The sequence below is a fragment of the Trichogramma pretiosum genome, unplaced genomic scaffold (assembly GCF_000599845.2).
Source record: "Trichogramma pretiosum strain Unisexual culture from Peru unplaced genomic scaffold, Tpre_2.0 scaffold65, whole genome shotgun sequence".
Taxonomy (NCBI): domain Eukaryota; kingdom Metazoa; phylum Arthropoda; class Insecta; order Hymenoptera; family Trichogrammatidae; genus Trichogramma; species Trichogramma pretiosum.
In genome coordinates this window covers 790,841-811,134 of record NW_019641689.1, presented here as the reverse complement: position 1 = coordinate 811,134, position 20,294 = coordinate 790,841, and the positions used below count along the sequence as shown (strand labels likewise).

Below are 20,294 nucleotides of genomic sequence, written 5' to 3'. Positions count from 1 at the left end.
TCCGCGCTCAACTTTCTTTTCGATTTCCCAGCACTTGCGAGACGTATACCTTCGTCTTTCGAATTCAGTCGACGACGTTGATTTTTTCTTTCATCTTGATTTAAGTCTTATCTAAAAGTTGATTCTGAATAAAATCGGTACCTTCGGAGATAATTAATGTATTATGTACTAAACTAAATAAATGTATTATGTCATTTTTGTTTGCGTTTTTTATATTAACATTTATCATTTTTTTGAACCTTGAGTTAAGAGAGACTTACTTTACATAGATTCAGCTTCAATTTGAAAAAAGTTCCACGCGTTCGTTAAGCACCATTTTTCGGTTTTAATGATTGTTCATTATATGGGCTTAAACTAGTAAAATTTACACTCGTAAATATGGATAGTTTTTGGTAAAAATGTTATGTAAACAAAAATATTTCTTTATTAGAAATTATTGATCCATCAAGTTTTCCAATAACGACTTAGTATTTTGAATTCTAGATCTTTAATGACTATACTACAAGATATGCATTACATCATATTGAGTATTAAATAATAACAATTGTTAAAAAATTATTGCTACGTCGATTTATTGTTGCTTATTTGTTGCATTGTTAAATCTGTATTAGTAGCGCATCCTGGGCATGTATGTAAAGACTCATGGATAAATATCTCACAGTCAACACAAAAAATCTTTTTGCATTTTCCACAATTATATACCTGAAATAAGAATATTTAATAATAATAATTATTAAGAATTGTATCATATAAATCATATTGAACTATGTGAAAAATTTCCTGCACCTTTTTATCAACATCTGTAAATCTTTTTTGGCAAGCGTAACAGTTGGTTTGCATCTGTCGATTTTCTACTTCTTGAAATTGTTGAATGGGGAATAGATAATGATATGATCTGGCTAAATGAGGTGCCGATACTAAAGTTAGTCCACAAGATCTACACTCTACAGGTAACTCACAATGTTTACTAAAACATTGAGGACATAAATATCCTGGGTTTGTATATCTGCCATTTTCATTTGGTTGATCAGCATGACTTATAAAAGTTATAAAAATAATTACTATGATGGTTATTTAGTTAAAATAATCAAGTATGGTAAGTATGAATATCTACCACATGCAAACAGCCACAGATAGTTCTGTTGTAGAAGCCTGCAATGCATGATGAGGGAAGCCCATTTTAACTAATGCAGCATCTAGTCTTGTAGCTGCTGGTGGAGGATCAATATGTGCTGTTAATTTTTCCTTAAAGTGTTTGTCATCTAATACAACGCCATGTTCACCACCAGTATTTACAGCTAATATTTTACAAACATTTAGTTCAGCAGCTAAACCAATAACACTACATCTAATTCCATCAGCTTTCAAAGTCTAAAGTATAAATATAATCATAAGATAGACGTGAACATGATACTTAATAACAATTGAATTAAGTGTCAATACCTGTATTGTTTCTCCTATATCACCTGGATCGCAAGTTGTTAAGGAACCCATTATTACTAAAATTTCTCTGCTTGCATGAGCAGGCAACATTTTCAAGGTTTTCAAAGCAAGTTCTAAAGAGTTTTGTAATGAAGGTTCGCCAGTAAATGAAGTTTGCTGTAATGCTTGGAGATCCTAAACATGATGGTAGTTAAAAAAATTTTATCATTTATAGATAAATAAAAATTTTTAGATGATTATTCTTACCTTAATAGGTTTTTTAGGGTTTCCTGTTAAATCAGTAATTTTTTCAGCTCTTTTATTTCTAGTAATAATGACTCCAAGCTGACTAATTGGATTTTGGTAGAAAAATTCTTCTATAAAATCTTCCAATAGCTACAATAATAATAACTTTTTTTAGTAAATTTCGTTATTTACTCATAAGTTACAAAGCATTATCAGTGTTGTGTTTATTCACATACTTTAATAGAACACAAAAATCTGGTGGGCTTTAAATCTTGGTTTGTCATGGATTCAGAACAATCAAGAATTAGGTACATATGTCGCATCATTCCCAAACGAGAACCTTGTTTTCTATCCAGTTGTCGTTTCCTTTTGGCTTTGAGAATGATATCTGCCACAGAGGCTTCCAGCATGCCTTGATCATCTTCTTTGATAGCCTCCCTAGAAATTGTTCCAATAATTTAAATTAAATTTTAAGTTTAAATAAATGATCAATTTAAATAAAGGTTGAATTGCCTACCATGTTTTTTCGTATCCTGACTCCCAGCGATACTCTTTTTCATCTTCCATTTCATCATCAGCCATTTTTATGCTCTGAAATAATGCAAACCAATCATTATAAAACATATTTACTAAAAAAAATCTTTTAAAAATATAATACAGTGACAGAGATGTTACTATTTTATTAAATAATACAATCCCTTATAAAAATATCCTCTACGATTCCGCGAAATTCCTACCGGAATCCTCCTGTAGGATTCCTGCAGGAATTTCCCGAGATCCTATAGGAAATTTTTATAAGAGATCAAACGCATTATTATCACTGTTATTATTTATATATAACCAAATATTGGATAAGTCGTTAATGAATTAATACAAAAAGATATCTATGAATTCATCGAATAGAATAAAATGAAAACTTTTTACGTTACTTTTTTTGACAGCTACTTGCTGAATAAGACTACTAGATTGATGCTTTTTTCGTATTGTCAATGCGTTTTGTTTATGTCATGCACTCAGCACGAGAGCCAAAACTATATTTTGGATTAATACCGGCTAATCTGCTGCACTCTGTTGACGACTAGCAGTACTGACAGCTCCAAGTGAATGAAAATTATAATGGTTATATCATTCTCGAGCGAGCCACGTTTCCATTGATTCGGGGTGGTTGTTTCCAAGCAAATGAGCATCTTCAGCAGATAAATTTTTTGTTGATCGAGTAAGAATAGTATTATGTCAAGTGAGATATACACATCACTCTTTTTACAGTTTTTTTTCAGAGTTTGATGAGCGCAAGCCTCAATCATAATTTGAAAATACGAAATAACAAACAATTCTTTGGAGAGATACGAACGTCAGTCAGTGTAAAAAAACAGAATGAGATAACTATTTTCAAGGGTAAAAGTATACAAACTGTTAGAAATTAACGAGATACTGAAGCCTTTAAATAATGAAGGTGTTGAAATACGTTGCTTAATGTTTTTACTTCATACATTTGTCTAAAAAGTTACATAAATATCTAAAAATCACAAGATGATGAAAGAAAACGTTTTAGTATAATAATTTTATTCTTAATTATAAATAATCGAAAGTTCAACGCTAGTAAATATGAGAAAACGGTAGCTCCGCATCATAATTATTACAGGTTTGAGCTGAAAAGTGTGTTTCTTCCGTGTGGGTAAAATAACACAATTTATTACATTTCTAATGTAAGAATCAGTAAGAGAGTCAGATAAACTATATGTCAGCAAAGCATCAGTCTAGCCAATTTGAAAATCTGTCCTCGCAAAAATGACAAAAGGGCGTATTATGCCGGGAAGCCGATCTAATAAGTACATCCTCAAAATGAAAGGCGTGCTTTCATCAACATACATGAAAAACATAGCATGAAAAATAATCAATATGACTATTTTTCAGGGTTAAATTCGCATTGATTGAGAAATGAGAAAATAACGATGGACCATCGTCCGATTGACAAAATTCATAGTTTGAGTAGTTGCATTGGTATGTCTGCACGAGGCGTATGGGTTAATTATCGTTGGGCCGCGGCGCTGCAGTCGCTGCTGCATGGTATTCTGTTCTGTAGACTCTCATCCGAGATGTCGAGAGGCGGCAACAGAATAAGAAAGAAAGAGAGAGAGACGGAGACCGCGTTGTTGTGCTGGCGCGAGCGAGCGGTGGCGAAGCCCGAAGGCGCACCGTTACGGTACTGACTACTGCATAGCTTACAGCCACACCACTCGCGCAGTGTGCAGTCACGCTACTGATCCGTCGGTACTCGGTACATAATATCGCTCGCTAGCGCGATCTGGCAGTGTGACGTTACGATATAGATATACGTATCTACACTCGTGTCGTCGGTACGTAAAAGTCCATCGTGAGGCATCAGCAACAGCAGCAGCAGTGTGTGCGTGTGTGTCACATAGTACAGTTTACACGCGGATTTTATTCATCCCGCCTTTTATTCCGCATCGAGAGCCGTGCAGGACCGAGTTCAATAGCATTCCAGAAGCCGAACTTACAATCTAGTTAATCCACGTTAAATGGTAAAGTTGTGCTTACGTCTGTGTTTTTGTGTACATAAATCTACGAGCGTGTGCCGTGTGCGAGTGTGTGTGTGCACGTGTATGTTTGATCATGAGTCGGTGTGTCTGTGCAGCAGAGAGCAGTAGACCATCGTGCGGAGAATAATTACTTAATAATCAAACGAGCGCGAGCTTGTTGAATATCCACTATGCGAGCGTTGTTGATAAATGATTAGAAACTCCTGCTGCATTTCCTTCGGACCTTTTTGTTTTCAGAATTGTATTTTCGCGGATTGTATTTTACAATGTTTTGAAAAATCATGAACGAGTCCTACTCGACCAATTAGTTTTTCCCTGGTCGAAATATATGTATTACATTTATGTGAAAAGCAGCAACTACGCCTCGAGAACCGAGGTGCACTGCTGAGGCATTCTATAGGTTATGCGCGTTTGTACCAATTGGAGTTTTATCACGACCTCTCGTCGCAGAATCAATCGCAGTCGCGTTGCATCGCATACAAGTAGGTAGTCGCCGCCACTCTCGGAGTATGCCAGCCTCTTCGTGTATGTTAGAAACTCGGAGAACTCGGGACTTAAAAAAGAACAGCCGAGACTGAGAGTAGTAGGGAGCGAAGCCGGTCGGTCGGTCGGCCGCCGCCACAGCTTATACACTCGCAGTTCTCTCGCACACACACACACACACGCGCGCATATAATAGTCGGCGCCCGGCGGCGTGAACGTAAATGGCGCATACGAGCAACAAGGACGGAGCAATCGTGTTCGCGTCACTCTACGGCCTGCACCTACTGCTTACTGCTTGGCTCTCGCAGTCTATGCCTCTTCTTGTGTTATTTGTTTCGAAGCCACCTCTCTTATCTGCGAACAAACGCCTGCATAAACAAAAAAAATCACCGCAAACCGGGCTAATTATCGCACTCAAAGGATCTCTATCGGAAGATCTAGCTCGCCTCGTTTTTAGGTATTAATTAATATTAGATTATTAACGGAGATACGGCATCTTGCACGGATTTGACTGTATTTATGTTTGTGCGACGCGCGCACCCCGCTCGCATATAATCTCTTCTTTTACCCACCACAATGGCATCCGAGCCGTGAAAGCATTTTATGCTCCGCAAAACAATTCCCTATTTTTCTCTATTATCACTGCTTGCTGCTCTTTATCGAAATTCACTTGCATTTTTTTGTAATTTTCCATGCGAGTTTGAACCAAATTTATTGTCTTATTCATTCGTTCTTTCCTATTCAATTATTATTGATGGTAGGAATTTTTTCTCATTTAAAATTTAAGCGATAAGGCTCCGACGCTATGTGTATGTGTATGTGTCTGAAATAGTAAATGCGCGCAGCGCGGTCTGATAAGGACTAAGCTGAGCGTCTTCTTTATTTGCTTTTTGAGGTTGGAATCGTGCTACTAATGTGTGTGAATTATAAAATTGAAGCTACTTGTATTAGAATTTTTAAATATTTCATCATTTAATAATAAATACTACTGATCTCTTTCTGTTTTATTAAAACAGGCAATTCTACTGGAACCTCAATGGCTTATAAAAGCAGCTAAATGATCTGACAAGCAATGCAACATTTAACAACCCATTATTTCAAGATTCATTCCATATATTATTGGATCTTTTAGGTATAGGTCTGTATAGTATAATTATATTAATAAACAATTATTTTTCAAATTATCTCTGTCAATTTTTAATAAAAATTTTATTTTTTTATTCAAATAGTTAAGTATTCTTTGAAATACAAAAAAATTCAAAATGGAAGGAAGTGATGAGTCCCCGGCTATTAAAATCAATGAAAAGTGTATAAAAGGTAAAATTAATTAACTTTATTATTGTTTAAAATTATTGATTTACAAATTTATTGTTTACAGCTGCACAAGAAGAGATTGGAAAACTGGATGTTTTAGTATGTGGTGAATGCCATTCTGTTTTTCATTTTATCAATGAATTCCAAGAACATCAATCCAAAGCAGATGCTTGCTCCAAACAATCAAAGCTTAGAGATAATGTAAAATCATTTTATCTTGATATTTATAATTTAATTAATAATACATCTAATGCAAAACTTTTGTTTTCACAGAATGAATCAAAAGCCAAAGTTTGGGCTTTTCTGCTATGGAAGGACTCTCAAATTCAAACTGAGCCAGATAAAGATAATACCTGGCAACTTTATAATAAATGGATAGCAATGGATGCTCATACACGAGATTCTTGGATTGCTGCAGGAAAAACCATTCAAATTTTTACTAAAATTAGTAATTCTAAAATGCACGATATTGCAACCCAAGGGACAGCGACTGAAGGTTGTTGACAAAGTTTTGTGATTATTAAAATTATAGAATTTGAATTAATTTTTTTATTGACTCTAGGTGGAAAAACTGTTGTTGTAAGGAAAGTTATACGAAATGGACAGCCAATAAGTCCTAATAAATCAAATTTGAAACCTGGATTAACTGAAAAAAAAGTAAAGGTAAATTTACGACCTTCAATTACTTTAAAGGTAAAATAAATTGTGCATTAAAAGCATGATTATCTAATATGAAAACTTAATTTTTGTAATCGCAGTCAACTAATGAGTCTGGAGAACATAGCAGTGAAGAAGACTTCAATGTTGAAAAAATATTGGCAAAGCGTTTTAATCCAAAGAAAAAATGTTACGAATATTTACTCAAGTGGGAAGGATATGCACAGTGAGTAAAATATTTATTTTTAAAACACTTAGATTTACATATTCATGGATTTCAACCATAAATTTATAGTGAATATAACACATGGGAAGAAGTCAATCATGTGAGCAGTACATGCAAAGCACTTATGGATGAATTTGAAAAAAATCTTGCCAAACAAAAAGAAATGAAAGCTCAGCAAGTAGCTAAGACTGCAAATCGCTCAGGTCAATTAAATGTAACTCAAAAATTTATCAAAACAGAAAATATCAAAGCTGGAACAAATGCTACTCCATCTGGTTCTACCAAGTGTGTATATTTTTATGTAGAAATTGATAAGTGTACCTAAATTAAGGTAAATTATTCATAACTAATTTTTCAGCCGGCCTATGCGATCTAGTAAATCAAAGGCTATGGATCAAGTAAAACAATGGTGTGGATCTATGAAAGAAGAAGAAAACGAATGTGAGTATTAGAAAATTTTGTTAAATTTACAAGGTACAAAACAATTAATAAAATAATGAAATAATTTTTAATTCACAGTACTTGGTAAACGCAAGAATACATTCTCGGACAGTGATTCAGATGAAGGACTGACTACATTGAATATGAAGCGCAGTAAAGTTGATACAAGTGGTGATGATTGGACTGCAGATTCAGAAGAAGATAAGGTAGTGATTGGCCGGAGCGATGTTATTCAACGGGCTTTAAACCGTGCTAATATCCAATCTAATGGGTCGAATCGTGGCCCCCTTACTGGCTCTGCACTTGCAAAAGAGGCTGTACAAAAAGAAATGAAATTAGGTAATGCCTCGAATTCTAATGTATATGTTGTACATCGTAAAGATGGAATCATAAAACTTGATTCAACCCCCACCAACAAAATTGCTGTTAAAGGCCAAAACCAAACACCAACAAGTAATGTCTTAGTACTACCCAGCCGCGAAGGATTTGTGAAAAAACAAGTTATTTCGCCAAATTCTATAACTCCAATCAAAGTTATATCAAAGCCCGATGGGACGCAAATTGTTACACAAATGAAAGTTGTTTCTAAGGGCTCACCTTCAGGTATGAGTATCAAAAATGAACCCGTCAAAATTCAACCAAAGCCGGATAATAATCAAATGCAATATCACGTAGTAACTGCTATTCCAAGTCCTTTGAGCCATCATACTACAACTACTACCACAGTTGTTAAACCTGGAGGTCAACGCCAAATTGTCTCACGACCTAGTTCAGGCGTGGTTCGTAATTCGCCTTTAGGTACAGTTAGCTCGCAACAACGTGCGCCAGTAAGGCCAAATGTTCCACGAAATTTGACTCCTCAACAGATAGCAGCGCAAAGAAAAAACCTAGCTTCGCCACAAATTACACCTTTAGCCAAACCTAAAATTACAGTCATAAATAATCAAGGTAAACCAGTTAGAACAGTTAATAACACTGTAAGCCAACAAGTGACTAAATCAACACCTGGCAAAAACCCAGTAACACCTACACAGAAAATGCTTGATGCAAGAAAGAAATTTGCTGAAGATGCACGTAAACCTGTTCAAAGGGTTTTGGGATCCAAAGGCGGTCCGAATGCTGTACGACCTAAAGGTAAACCTGCCAATGAACCAGGTAATAAACCTAAAGAGAGTAAATTGGCAGAAACTGATGGGCTTCACATGGAGTTCCATGAAGTATCTGATGAAGAAGAAAGTAGTGAAGAAGAAGTACCTCCTCCGTTCCCTGAACCGGAACCTGCACCTGCAGAACCCGAGAGCCCAACTCGTGAATTTACTTTGTGTCCTTTAACAGGTCGTATAATAGGTCCTGATGGCCAGCCTGTTGAGCAGCCTGAACCAGAGCCTACACCAGTAACTACTTCTAGTACTACTGCACCAACTCCTATGGCTATAATATCTAACCCAACAGTCACTGCTACAATAGGACCTGATGGCATCATAGCCAATACCTCTGCATCAAGTGAACTTGTTCTTCCAAGTCTTGACACTTGTACAGATAATAATGTAGGTGGTGTGCGGGTGGAAATGAGCCCAGGTGGTACAACTGGTATGATTGTACCAACCGATAAACCATCGACCTCGGAAACAATGACCATTTCAGGAGTGCCAGGACCTGATCTGCCATGTCTTGATGATCCAAATGTTGAAATGCAGCCACCCACGCAAACAACGGGTAATCAACCTAATCAAACACCCCAAGTTCCTCAAATTGTTACAAGTGACGGTTTGGTGGTACCAGCATCTGATATCTCTCAAGAAACATCTATTTTGCCTGAGGTACAACCACCTCAAGAAGCTGCTGAGCTCCCACAAACTAGTACTGCTACTATAGCTGCACCTACTGCTACAACAGTAACATCCAATCTCAACCTTGAAGAAAATAATGGATTAGTGACAATTACTGGCGACGATGGTGTTGTGTACCAAGTAACTGGAGAGGGCGAAGATGGTCAGACAATACTAGTTACTCGAGGACCAGACGGTGAACAGCAATTATATGTCACAACTACAGAGCAGCAAGGTGAAGTAGGAGGAACCATGTTGACACTCGATCATGCAGTTGCAGAAGCTGTCGCTCAAATGGGTCCCGATCAGGCTGTTGCTCCGCAGTTTTACGTTAAAGAAGGCGCAGAAGGAGCAGTCGTGGAAAATACCCAGACAACTTCCTCAAATGAACAACAGGTTGTTATGTCTATAGTGGATAATAGTAGTAGTCCTGTTGTTGTTGCTAATGCACATTCGACAACGGAAGAAGGTGAAAATCAAGTTCAATGTGTAACGCAAGTGATGCAAGGTGACGAAGGTGAAAATCAAGCTCAAGTTGTTGCGCAGGTAATTCAAGCCGACGAACCATCTCCAGGTATGTTAATTCAAATTGATAAATTTATCTTAAGTTATAATAAAATTTTTTATTTGTCTTATAATATTTGGAACTCATGTTTTTTTTTTTAATTTTTAGATGGAACAAGAAAAGTAGTTTTACTGCTGCCCGATGGAAACTTAATAATGACAGAAGTTGATGAAGAACAATATGCTGCATTAGAACTTGATAAATAAATCAGCTAAGTTCATAAATGAAGAGTTCATTAAAGTGAAAAGTGACACTTTGTGTATTGTATGTAAATAATAACTCCTAAAATGGTGGATCCTTAGAAAATAATACTTTTTAGCTATGAAATACTTTCAATGATAAAGTAGCTTTGAAAAATGATGTAAAAAATAAATTAAACTTTAAGTCGATGAAAAAACGTATGTTCTTAACTCAAGTTTTTAAAAATTGATGTTAAAGTATCTGATATATTACACTGAAATTATGATTTTAAAATCTCTACAGGATCATTTATTTATATATTCGTAATAGTACTATTTTTGTGTTATGCAAAATTGTTATACTTCTAGAATTAGCGAATTAGACTTAGTTTAGAATTTTATCATCATGAATTACTAGAAAAACAAATTTTTCAAATTTTATTTTGATATAAACATGATTATCAAACAATATCAAATAATTGACCTTGAATCTAGTTTTAACAAATAGTAGGTAATATTCAGCAAAATTCATCAATAAAATTTAATATACTATGTATATCAATATCAATAAGAATTATATACTTATACATACGTATTTATAAAAATATTCTTTTAATAGACATGTTTCTATTTTTCTTCCACAATCAACCCTTTTTTCATTGCTCTGAAAAAAGACGTTATATTATATTGCACATTTTAAACGTTCAGTCACAAGTATGTATTATATAATATACATAAAAGGTGACTTTCTACGCGATCAGTTATAACTAAATCTTAAATTTTTTTATTATTTTTTTTTTATTAAAAACTTTGCATAATAATGAAATAACTGGTCAAAAATAAGTTCAATTGAATTTCATGGCATTGATTAGTATAAATTTTACGTTTAGTAATTTCAACTGGATTCAAGGACAAAATAATAACACAATTAAAAACTTGCATCATAAAAAAATTTTAGTAAGTAAGACGGCATATATGTAAATAATTTCTTGAATTTAGTTTATCAAAATCTGCTTATTGTAAAACCAGAGATGTTAAGTCAATGGGATTGACTATTCAATAAACAAATGACATAAATTTAAATGAAAAAATGTGATATTATTGAAAGGAAGTAATAATTTTGAGAGAGATTTATTTTCATTTTCCTAATTTTATTTTATTATCTGTCGATAATGATTTCGAAAATATTTATATTTTGTTTTGAATGCAAAATTTTAGGACTTTACAGCTTGCTCATAATTTTTCTCAATATAAAATTTTTTTGTTTTTTATCAAAAAGCTATTCAGCAAGATTGAACATAAGCTGCATCAATTTTATACAGTATCACCTCCAATTTATCAGCTTAGGATGATTCTGGTGGTTTCTTTTTCATCGTGTAGTCAAATCTTTTGGACTTTGTGAGCAACGAGGTGAAAATGAATTGAGACTTTCAATGATTACTTGAACAGCGAAAGGCGAGGACAAAGAAGACGAAATCTGCGGCTAACTAAAAGGTCTCGGAACTTGCAATTTCAGTTAGCCCATTGAAATAATTGCCACAGCAGAGTGAGATTTTTATTTCAAAATATTTCTAACGCGCTACTTAGAACAATTTAAACCCAAACGCCCAATAACTAGTTTAGTATGTTGAGGGTAGAAGTCTTGTATAACAAACTGAAGTTACTATTAATTTTTAAAATATCTATCTCCCTGCAATAACTTACAGATCAAATGTTTATATCGTCTTGTCACGCGCCAAGAAAAACCTTGTAGTATCGACTCAAAGGAATCCGCAGTTAATTTTTGATACACTCATTTTCGTCAGAAAATAATAGAGAAAATTGGTGGAATTGAAGTAATTTCGAAGTGCAATTATGTGCGTTGAGTAAATGCAACGAGTTTAAATCCATGAAATGAGAGCGATGGAGCTGAATAATCGTAGGTCTGCGTAAACACCTCGGAAACAGAATCTTTTGGGCGCTGTGATTGGGCGGGGCTCATCATATCAGTCCCAAGATCCCATATTCTCTTGCATCCGCTGCCGTGTGTCACACACGTGGTTGACTACTGCTCGACGATTACTCTCGCTCGCTTGCTTTGCCTGTCAAACAACCGGAAAAACGGCATAGCTCGCGCCACTTGTATGATCTCTTAGCGAGCTTGACGCACACGTGTACCTACCTACACTCTACATAGATCGTATTGACATGTGAAAACGGTACTGAACGACCGAATCAACTGCAGTAACTAGTGATTCTTGTGAAAAATAACAATAATTCCACCAACCAGACCAATCTTGTTCGTATGTGAATAAAGGGACCTTGACCAATTTTTGTATGCTTGTATGATGCATTTTTTTAGCTTAAATTCTGCTTCGCTGGTTTTTTAATGAATAGAGTTAGCTCAGAATTATTGAATTTTAAACTTAAAAAATGCATCGTGCAAAAACAGCTGTATCTCAGCGAATCTTGCGAATTTTTTAAATTGCTAAACGGCGTTGGAAAGGTGAGAAAAAAACCTATCAGATATTTGTATGCAATTTTTTTCATGAGTGATTATACTTAGCCATTTTCTTGAAGAAACGAATATAATTTTTCATTTTTCCATTTCTTTAATATCGTTTTTTGGGATAAAGTTGTAATTTTCTGTATTAAAATAATTTCAAAGTGTATACTAATATATACCATTGGATTCGTCATAAAAAATCCTAAATTTTGGTGGTGTCAAAAAATTTTCTAGATTTTTTCTGTTTCATTTTGCCGCTCGCTCGAAAATGAACTTTGCGGAATTTGCGAACAAGAACGATCGAAAAAGTGTATTTTTTTTTAATGAAATTGTGCTCCTAGGTCAAAACTGACTACGGCATTCGATTCTCCAGACAAAAATATGTAAGAAAATGTATTGTCAAGATTATTTTTACACTCTAAAAAGAGTTTGAAATAAATCGAAGAATAGCCCGACTTTGCTTCTTTTTTGGAGCACGTTTTTAAACTTCAAAAATCCATCGTCACCATCTAAAATCATTTGTTTGAGTTCTAGTTTACGGGAAAGTTCATTTTAAACTTCAAACTTTCTGATTCCGATGGATCTCCCGAGATACAAAAAATTTTTGAAAAAGTGGACCACCCTAATGGATAATGAACTAAATAGTCCTGTTGTTGTTACTGAAGCAGATTCGACAACGAATGAAGATAAAGTTCAAGATGACGAACCATCTCCAGGTGCGTTTATTCAAATTGATAAAATCATCTTGAGTTATAATAACATTTTTTATTTGTCTTACAACATTTGGAACTCATGGTTTTTAGTTGGATTATTAAGAAAAGTAGTTTTACTGCTGCCTGATGGACAATTCGTAATGACAGAAGTTGATGAAGAACAATATGCTGCATTAAAACTTGAAAAATAAATCAGCTAAGTTCATAAATGAAGAGTTCATTAAAGTGAAAAGTGACACTTTGTGTATTGTATGTAAATAATAACTCCTAAAATGGTGGATCTTTAAAACATAAATCTCAAGTATTTCAAAATTATGATTTGGTCTTCTTATTAATTTAAAAGTCTATTATCGTGTATTACTAAAAAATAATTTCTTCTAACTTTATTTTGGTATGTAAATATAGCCTCCTGCAAAACTTCTCAGGAAGTTATAGAGAGAAAAAAATCTTGATTATCAAATATATCTAATAATTTACCTTGAAAGTTATTTAAAACAAATAGTAATTCATTTTTGGCACCCTTTAATACGATTTTCAACAACGTGCTGGAAATCAAAAAATTTAATGTAAATGTATTCATTTTTTAAAAGAAATTGAAGCACTTTTTTCATTGCTTAAAAGATGATTTTGACTTTTATTACCCATTTAAAAATCTGCATCATTTGAGAAAAAATGTTAGTTAGTAAGACGACATTACACGTAAATAATTTTTAGAATTCGGTGTATCATAATCGACTTATTGTGAAAATAGAAATCTCGAGTGAATGACATTGACTATTCAATAAACCATTGACATAAGTTTAAATAATGTACAGGAGTGCCTCGTGATACGCGGCAGTTACGTCCCAAAAAAGTACCGTGTATAACGAGGGAAAAAGCGGATGGTTACGTTGTCAATGTTATTTATTGAATGCATAAATATAAAATTTTACAGAGGTTTCAGGTTTACTCAATCGCATTTACTAATCATTCAAGATTTCCCAAACTTAGAGAACATCGTATCCTTCACCTGTTCGACCTTTTCGACTGCCTTGAACCGCGCATGAGGTGAACTTATCCGCGTAACGTGATATTATTAAAAACTTTGGTTATATGCTCTTTAATCACAATGAACTTCATTCTTTCTAATAAAAATTTACTCTGGAATTCTGATTTATCGTCAAGTAATCAACCAAAGGTTCTAAGTTTTTCTAATGAAGATGAAGACAACAGAAATTCATCAAAAGGAATCGATCTGCATGCTATCAACGTAAATATGATAAAAAAAGCTAGACTTCAATCTTTATGAGCAACAGCTATTTGTTAATTTTTAGGACATAAAGTTTTTTGAAGATGCCGTGGAAGAAATTGAAAAAATTAAGGTAGTTGTTGACGAAAAAACCCAAGATTCAAAGATCAGCACTGATCATAAGAGTAAACATGTTCGTTCAGAAAATACTATTAACAAGTTTCATTTACTTGAAACGTTGCAAATATCGCCAAAACAAGGTAGAGTTCTACTTCATACTTTTTTTTTATGATCATCAATGCAATTGAGTTTTGAAATTGTAATCAATTGCAGAAAAACGAATGCATAAATGTGAAAATAAGACAGATACTATTAGTGAGCTATTAGATTCGTCTTCGAAAAGTAATATTTCGTCTACTTGTCTGTGAGTTATTTTAATTGAATTCACTGCTGGTTGTAATTGTCGTTATATCTAATCAATTTTTTGGGGTCGATGGTGCAAAGTCCTGCAGCGCCAGTCAAATTAAAAGAAAGCAGTCAATTTCCTGAACCACCGCTACCAAAAATTATTTTGATGGCCGAGCCGGATATCATTGAATTTCGTAATTGCGAAGCAAACAAAACTTACAAGGTAGAATAATTGTAAATCTAATTTTGTTTCCAAGTCGAGGATTAAATAATTATTCAATCATGTTAAAAACAGAAAATCATAATTCTTCATAACATATCTACGTGGGAGCTGGCACGATACCAAATTGAAAAATTAACCAATGATTCAGCCTTCGATGTTTTTGAAGAGCCTCGCGATCATACTACAATAGCCCCAGGCATAAGTATTCGATTGATCGTCGAGTATCGTTGCGATCCACTGGACGAACCCGAAGAATTACTCGTCGTTTCCGTTGTCAATGGCAAGCCCGTTAATGTGAAATTACGTGCGACGCGAGACGTCCCAATAATAATAGGTTCTTTTTATACATTTTCACCGGCAACAATGTGTCATTTCTTCACGAGGTGAATTTCAACGAGTTTTCAGCGAAAAATCCAAGTTGTCCAGATTTGTCAGCAAACTCCTCGTCAGAAGAAAGCAGCGAATCGACAAACTTCGATACCATCGACGATAGCGATTCATCGAATGCATCCTATGTAAGCTTTGTTGGCCGGTAATTTATTTGCTCGAACAGGCAGTCGTACGTAAGATCAAAAACTGTATTAGCTGCGATAATTACGACAGTTTAGCAGCAGTCGCACTTCGACCAACACGAGTCAAGACACAGATTCCTTAATGTTAATACACGCGTCGAAGGAAGCCAGCTTGGATTGCAAAACGTGCTTCCTGGGCGAGCGCACGACGATCAGGAATGTTCTGCACAGTGTCGGAGGTAAAGCACGATTTTTCATCATGAGCGAGATGGACTGGTGCTCGATGTCGATCAAGGTCTTTACTTCATTTGGTCTTATTGAATTAATGCGCAATACTTGCGATCGAAAGGATCTCGACGGTACGACGTTGTTGTCGATCTTTCACAGGATGTATCTGTCGAAAATATTCTCATCGTGCCGCCATTCGCTGTGCAGCCGGCATATTTTATTTTGGAGCCCGATCAGCAGCTACAATTGGACACGTCTTTTTACCCAAGGCACTCGGGATTACAAGTAATCAGAAAGATATTGCACGAATTATCAAGTAGAATGCTTGACACACGATGATACACTTCATTTTATTCTGACAGGTTGAAAAGTTAATCATCGTGACGGATAATTGCTCGGTAAAAACAATCGAGGTCATCGGCAATGGGCTGGTTTTCGAGGCTCGTTTGCTACTATTCGATAGGGTAAGTATGGATCTTTGTTTTATTGGTTAATGGAATAAAAAAAAAAGTAGTTTTATCATCGTTCCGACAGTAGAACGTTCAGTATCAATGGATCCAAACACGAGAAAATACCCTGTGCACGATCAGCTACTTGGATCTCGGTTCTTGTTATCGGCACGAAAAGCCCAAAATCAGCTTCGTTCTTACGAGTAAATGGTAACAGTTACCTAATACGATTAGGACGCATAAAATTCCGCAGTTTTTTCACGCAAGCTCATGTTCTATCGCGTGTGATCGCAGCGAAGTTGATTTGTACTATCGATGGGAGATCGATAATACTCTCACTTGCCCCAAAGAACGAGCGAATCTGTTGGAACGAAAGGATTTCTGCCCGTGCAATTTGAGGATTCAGCCTAGCCAAGGACTTCTCAGGATCCATAAACCCGTCACGTTTACGTTGGAAGCCGATTTGAGCAACTCTGTACCCGGGCGCTATCGCTCAAATTTGAGGTATCAATTATCGAAGTTCAATGATTCGTATACCAGCGATCGTGCGTTTCAATTACCTTGCAGATTAATAATCGAAGATGTGCCAGTGGCAGCTCTTCCGGCCAAACATAATTTCTCATTGAGAGAAAGTCAGACCAGGAGAAGATCGTGCCAAAAAGTAAGCATCACAAATGCGATAGTCTCGACTTTTTTCGATAGAGATTCATTTTCACTTGCTCAATTCGATTTCACAGTCTGCCGATATAGATTTCAAGAACATTGATATTCGTTTCGAATGCAAGGCTTTGCAGACCATTCAACTTGCTCAGGACTTTTCTCAATATTACAAGTGATTTTTTGTCTTGGTGAAAAAACTATTCAATGAGTTTAAATGAAAACTGAATGAATTTCATACAGTACCACCTCGAATTCGGCAGCTGAGGATGATTCTGGTGGTTTCTTTTTCATCATGTCGTCGAACCTCTTAGACTTTGTGAGCAATAACGAGGTGAAAACAAAGACTTTCAACGATTACTTGAACAGCGAAAGCTCGGGCGAGGACGAAGAAGACCAAGTCTGTGGCTTTCTCAAAGGTCTCGGAACGTGCGACTGTCAGCCAATCGAAATAACTGCCACAGCTATCTTAAGACCACCAAAGTTAGATTTTTATTTCAAAATATTAATGATCGAACAATTAATAACACGTAATTATTAACGCGAATACAAACAGGCCCTTGTACGTTGCCGTGGAAGAGACTTTCTCCGTTGTTTTGTACAATAATAGCTTGAAATCAGTGAGATATTGGTGGAGTCCACCCGTTGGCTTAGATCACTCGAGAGTTAGAGTAAAGGTTAGCCCAAAAGTCAATCACATGGAGCCGGAGTCGAGTAAAATAATAAAAATAAAATGTTTGCCCATGAAAACGGTGAGTAAATTGGTCTTTTTTTCAAAAGTAAGAGGTGGCTATCAGTAGAAGTGGTTTAAAATCAGGTGCATTATTTGATCAGGGGAAGATTTCTTCTCTCTTTGTAACGTGCAATTTCAACGAAAAACAGCGCGTAACGCTGGCGATCGAATGCGAAGTTCGAGCAGTCCGCCTGTGCATTTATTTCCCTTCGATTTCGACGATTATTCACTGGGATGCTCACGACTACGTCACCAAATACGATAAGCGAGTGAGGAGCAATAATACTTTTATTAAACAAAACAAAAATCTTAATTTTTCGTTGGAAAATCGTAAAAATCGATGAATATCCTTAAAGGGTGGAAAGTTAATTCTACTAAAGCAGCGATTAAAAGAAGAGGTGGAAATAAAAAGCATCATCTCGAAAAGTGGCGACAAGAAGCGTTCCAACAGAAGCTCCTCCGTGAATGATAGCAGCAGGTCGGAATCCAGAGAAACAGTACGTACGAGTTTACAATCAATAATGATTTTATAAAAAAACTCGCTCGACTATTCAGTGAGCGGATTTTACCGATGACTTCCAGGCCGAAGAAGATGCGAGCAGTTCTGCTACTTCGACCAAAGTAACGTCGGACAATTCAAGCGATACAACAACGATCGATCAACGATCGAGGTCATTGATTTCGTGGTACAGTGCGGATGAAGAGGAAGAGTCATTTTGTAGCAGCCAATGCTACGACACATCGTTATTGACATACGTCGACGTAAGAGCTCGTGTAATGGAGGAGTATTACTTGAACAATGGTGTAATAATAGATTTCAATGTTACGTCGGAAAAAAGTTAGTACGTTCGCACTTTATAAAAAAAAATGAATTATGAACCATTGCATATTTACCCAGGCCAACGAAAACAAATATTTCTAATCAATCAAAGTCCTCTTCCAAGCTCGTTTTTCGTTTCGACCAAGAATAAGTGGGTAGAAAACGAAGCTGGAAACTTTCTGGGCGGTCAGTGATCGTTTGAAGCGAAAAAATTCTGGCAAAGCGAAATCCAATGGAATAAAAATTTTTTCCCTTTTACAGATGAATTGCGTATTTCTATGTCAGGCGTGAAAATTGAGATTGATCCGAAGAATAGTCAAATCAAACCGCATGACACGATAGCCATCGACATCATAGTTAGCAGTCATACTTGGGGTGTATACGTCGATCAAGTAACGCTTTACATAAATTTGCTACCTCCATTCGTATTTTGGATTCGTATCACAAACGACGAACTTCCACTGTGCTATCCTATTCGTAATGAAAACGCATCGCCCTTAGCCGGTGATCCATTGGTTCGGTAAGTTATATCTTAATATGCACGGGTGCTTGATTCGATAACTACTTAATCAATTCATCTTTTAAAATTATTCAGCTTCAAAGTATTTAACCCAGGCTCTGCCGTGCCTAATCAAAAGGTCCTGATCGAGAACAAGAGTAATATCCCGCTGTACGTGAACTGGCATTGCTTTGCGCTGAACGCGGCACAAACCGACGAAGAGAAGCCCTTCAATCTCGTCTTGGACATGTTCAGTCCGTTCATGGATTTCGACGAGCACATGGAAACGGACGCTCAATTCTACGATTCGGTGAAGCAATTCTTCGCGCACGCCTTGAACGCGGAGGCGGTCGGCAGTGCGCCGATCGAGCTCAGCGACATGATGTACCAGCTCTTTCCGAGGGCCAAAAAGATACACGATACCAGAGACGATTCCACGTCGACTTTGCCGATACCTGCGCGGAGGCCCAACATTTCTCAGGGAACGGAGTTTCGCCTGTCGCTGACCCCGTATTTTGGCGAGCCTACGCCATTGTTCAGCGTTAGTTGGCAATTACTAAATTGATTAGAGAACCGAATGAAATTGCAGGAAACTTGATCGAATTTTCAACTTCAGATCGTGCCGAGGGAATTATTTTTACCCCCGAAAGGGAAACGATCCATCGAAATTGTCGTCAACGCAGAAAAGATTCCTTACGTGTTTTTGAATAAGCTACTCTGTGCGAGAGCTTGTGGATTCATACGGATAGCACCGACTTTCAAGTGAGCGGCTTTTGAATCTTCCTTTTATAATCCGCAAATTAATTTCGCCTACCGTTTATAGATATAAAGACAATGTATTTTACCGCAAAGACGGGTTTTATATGCCACCGATGCAAGTGCTACTGGAGTGCCAAGTGAGGAGGCCGTACTTTTTCATACAGACTGAAAAAAACTGTCTCTCCTTCGATTTTCACACCAAAGATTTCTTACAAAGGAACAAAACAAAATTAAAGTAATAAATCCAATCGAACCTTGCTGCGCCAAATAATACGAATTTTATTACAAAAGTGTTTTTTTCATCATAGATCGACCAGTGTGATTTCATTCATCAACTCCGAGAATGAATCTTTGCGGATTTCTTTCAATGTGTGTAAGCCTCTTTGTATAAAAAAAATATCAACAAAACGAAAACTGTTCAAATCCAAGAGGGTAATCATACATTCGAGCGAAATTGTCCAGGTGCGTTATGAATTATTGTCGCGCAAAAGTTATCGAGCAAATGAAAACAATTATTTCTTTTCTCAAACTCTTGTAATTTTAATTTTTGAATTAAGCTCGAAGTAAAGTGCCAAATTGACGAGAATTGGATTGAAAAGATGAGTAAAACTTTTAAAAAATGTACCGGACTATGCAAAATAATCACTAAAACGTTAT

General features: G+C 36.0%; 2 protein-coding genes across 7 annotated transcripts; one reads left to right on the top strand and one right to left on the bottom strand.

Annotated features, from left to right (window-relative positions):
• Nucleotides 1-477: 477 nt before the first annotated feature.
• Nucleotides 478-2,722, bottom strand: LOC106651092 (general transcription factor IIH subunit 2). Its single transcript, XM_014369446.2, has 8 exons — nucleotides 2,598-2,722; nucleotides 2,186-2,259; nucleotides 1,905-2,106; nucleotides 1,690-1,818; nucleotides 1,444-1,617; nucleotides 1,115-1,371; nucleotides 787-1,036; nucleotides 478-702 (listed from the first exon to the last, which is right to left on the bottom strand). Exons 2-8 carry the CDS (start codon nucleotides 2,248-2,250, stop codon nucleotides 562-564), a joined length of 1,218 nt encoding a protein of 405 aa, XP_014224932.1. The 5' UTR covers nucleotides 2,251-2,259; nucleotides 2,598-2,722; the 3' UTR covers nucleotides 478-561.
• A 1,050-nt stretch (nucleotides 2,723-3,772) lies between these two features.
• Nucleotides 3,773-11,014, top strand: LOC106651135 (mesocentin). Of its 6 annotated transcripts, none has more exons than XM_014369525.2 (12): nucleotides 3,773-4,211; nucleotides 5,729-5,850; nucleotides 5,942-6,029; nucleotides 6,091-6,227; nucleotides 6,300-6,522; nucleotides 6,589-6,689; nucleotides 6,785-6,909; nucleotides 6,979-7,194; nucleotides 7,268-7,350; nucleotides 7,429-7,689; nucleotides 7,783-9,753; nucleotides 9,853-11,014. In XM_014369525.2, the coding sequence occupies exons 3-12, from the start codon at nucleotides 5,975-5,977 to the stop codon at nucleotides 9,948-9,950; spliced, it is 3,270 nt and encodes a 1,089-aa protein (XP_014225011.1). In that variant the 5' UTR covers nucleotides 3,773-4,211; nucleotides 5,729-5,850; nucleotides 5,942-5,974; the 3' UTR covers nucleotides 9,951-11,014. The 6 variants fall into 6 exon arrangements, with proteins under 6 accessions (XP_014225011.1, XP_014225010.1, XP_014225005.1 ...); XM_014369524.2 differs by having other exon boundaries at nucleotides 7,429-7,953; nucleotides 8,026-9,753; XM_014369519.2 differs by having other exon boundaries at nucleotides 3,774-4,211; nucleotides 7,429-9,753.
• Nucleotides 11,015-20,294: the final 9,280 nt, after the last annotated feature.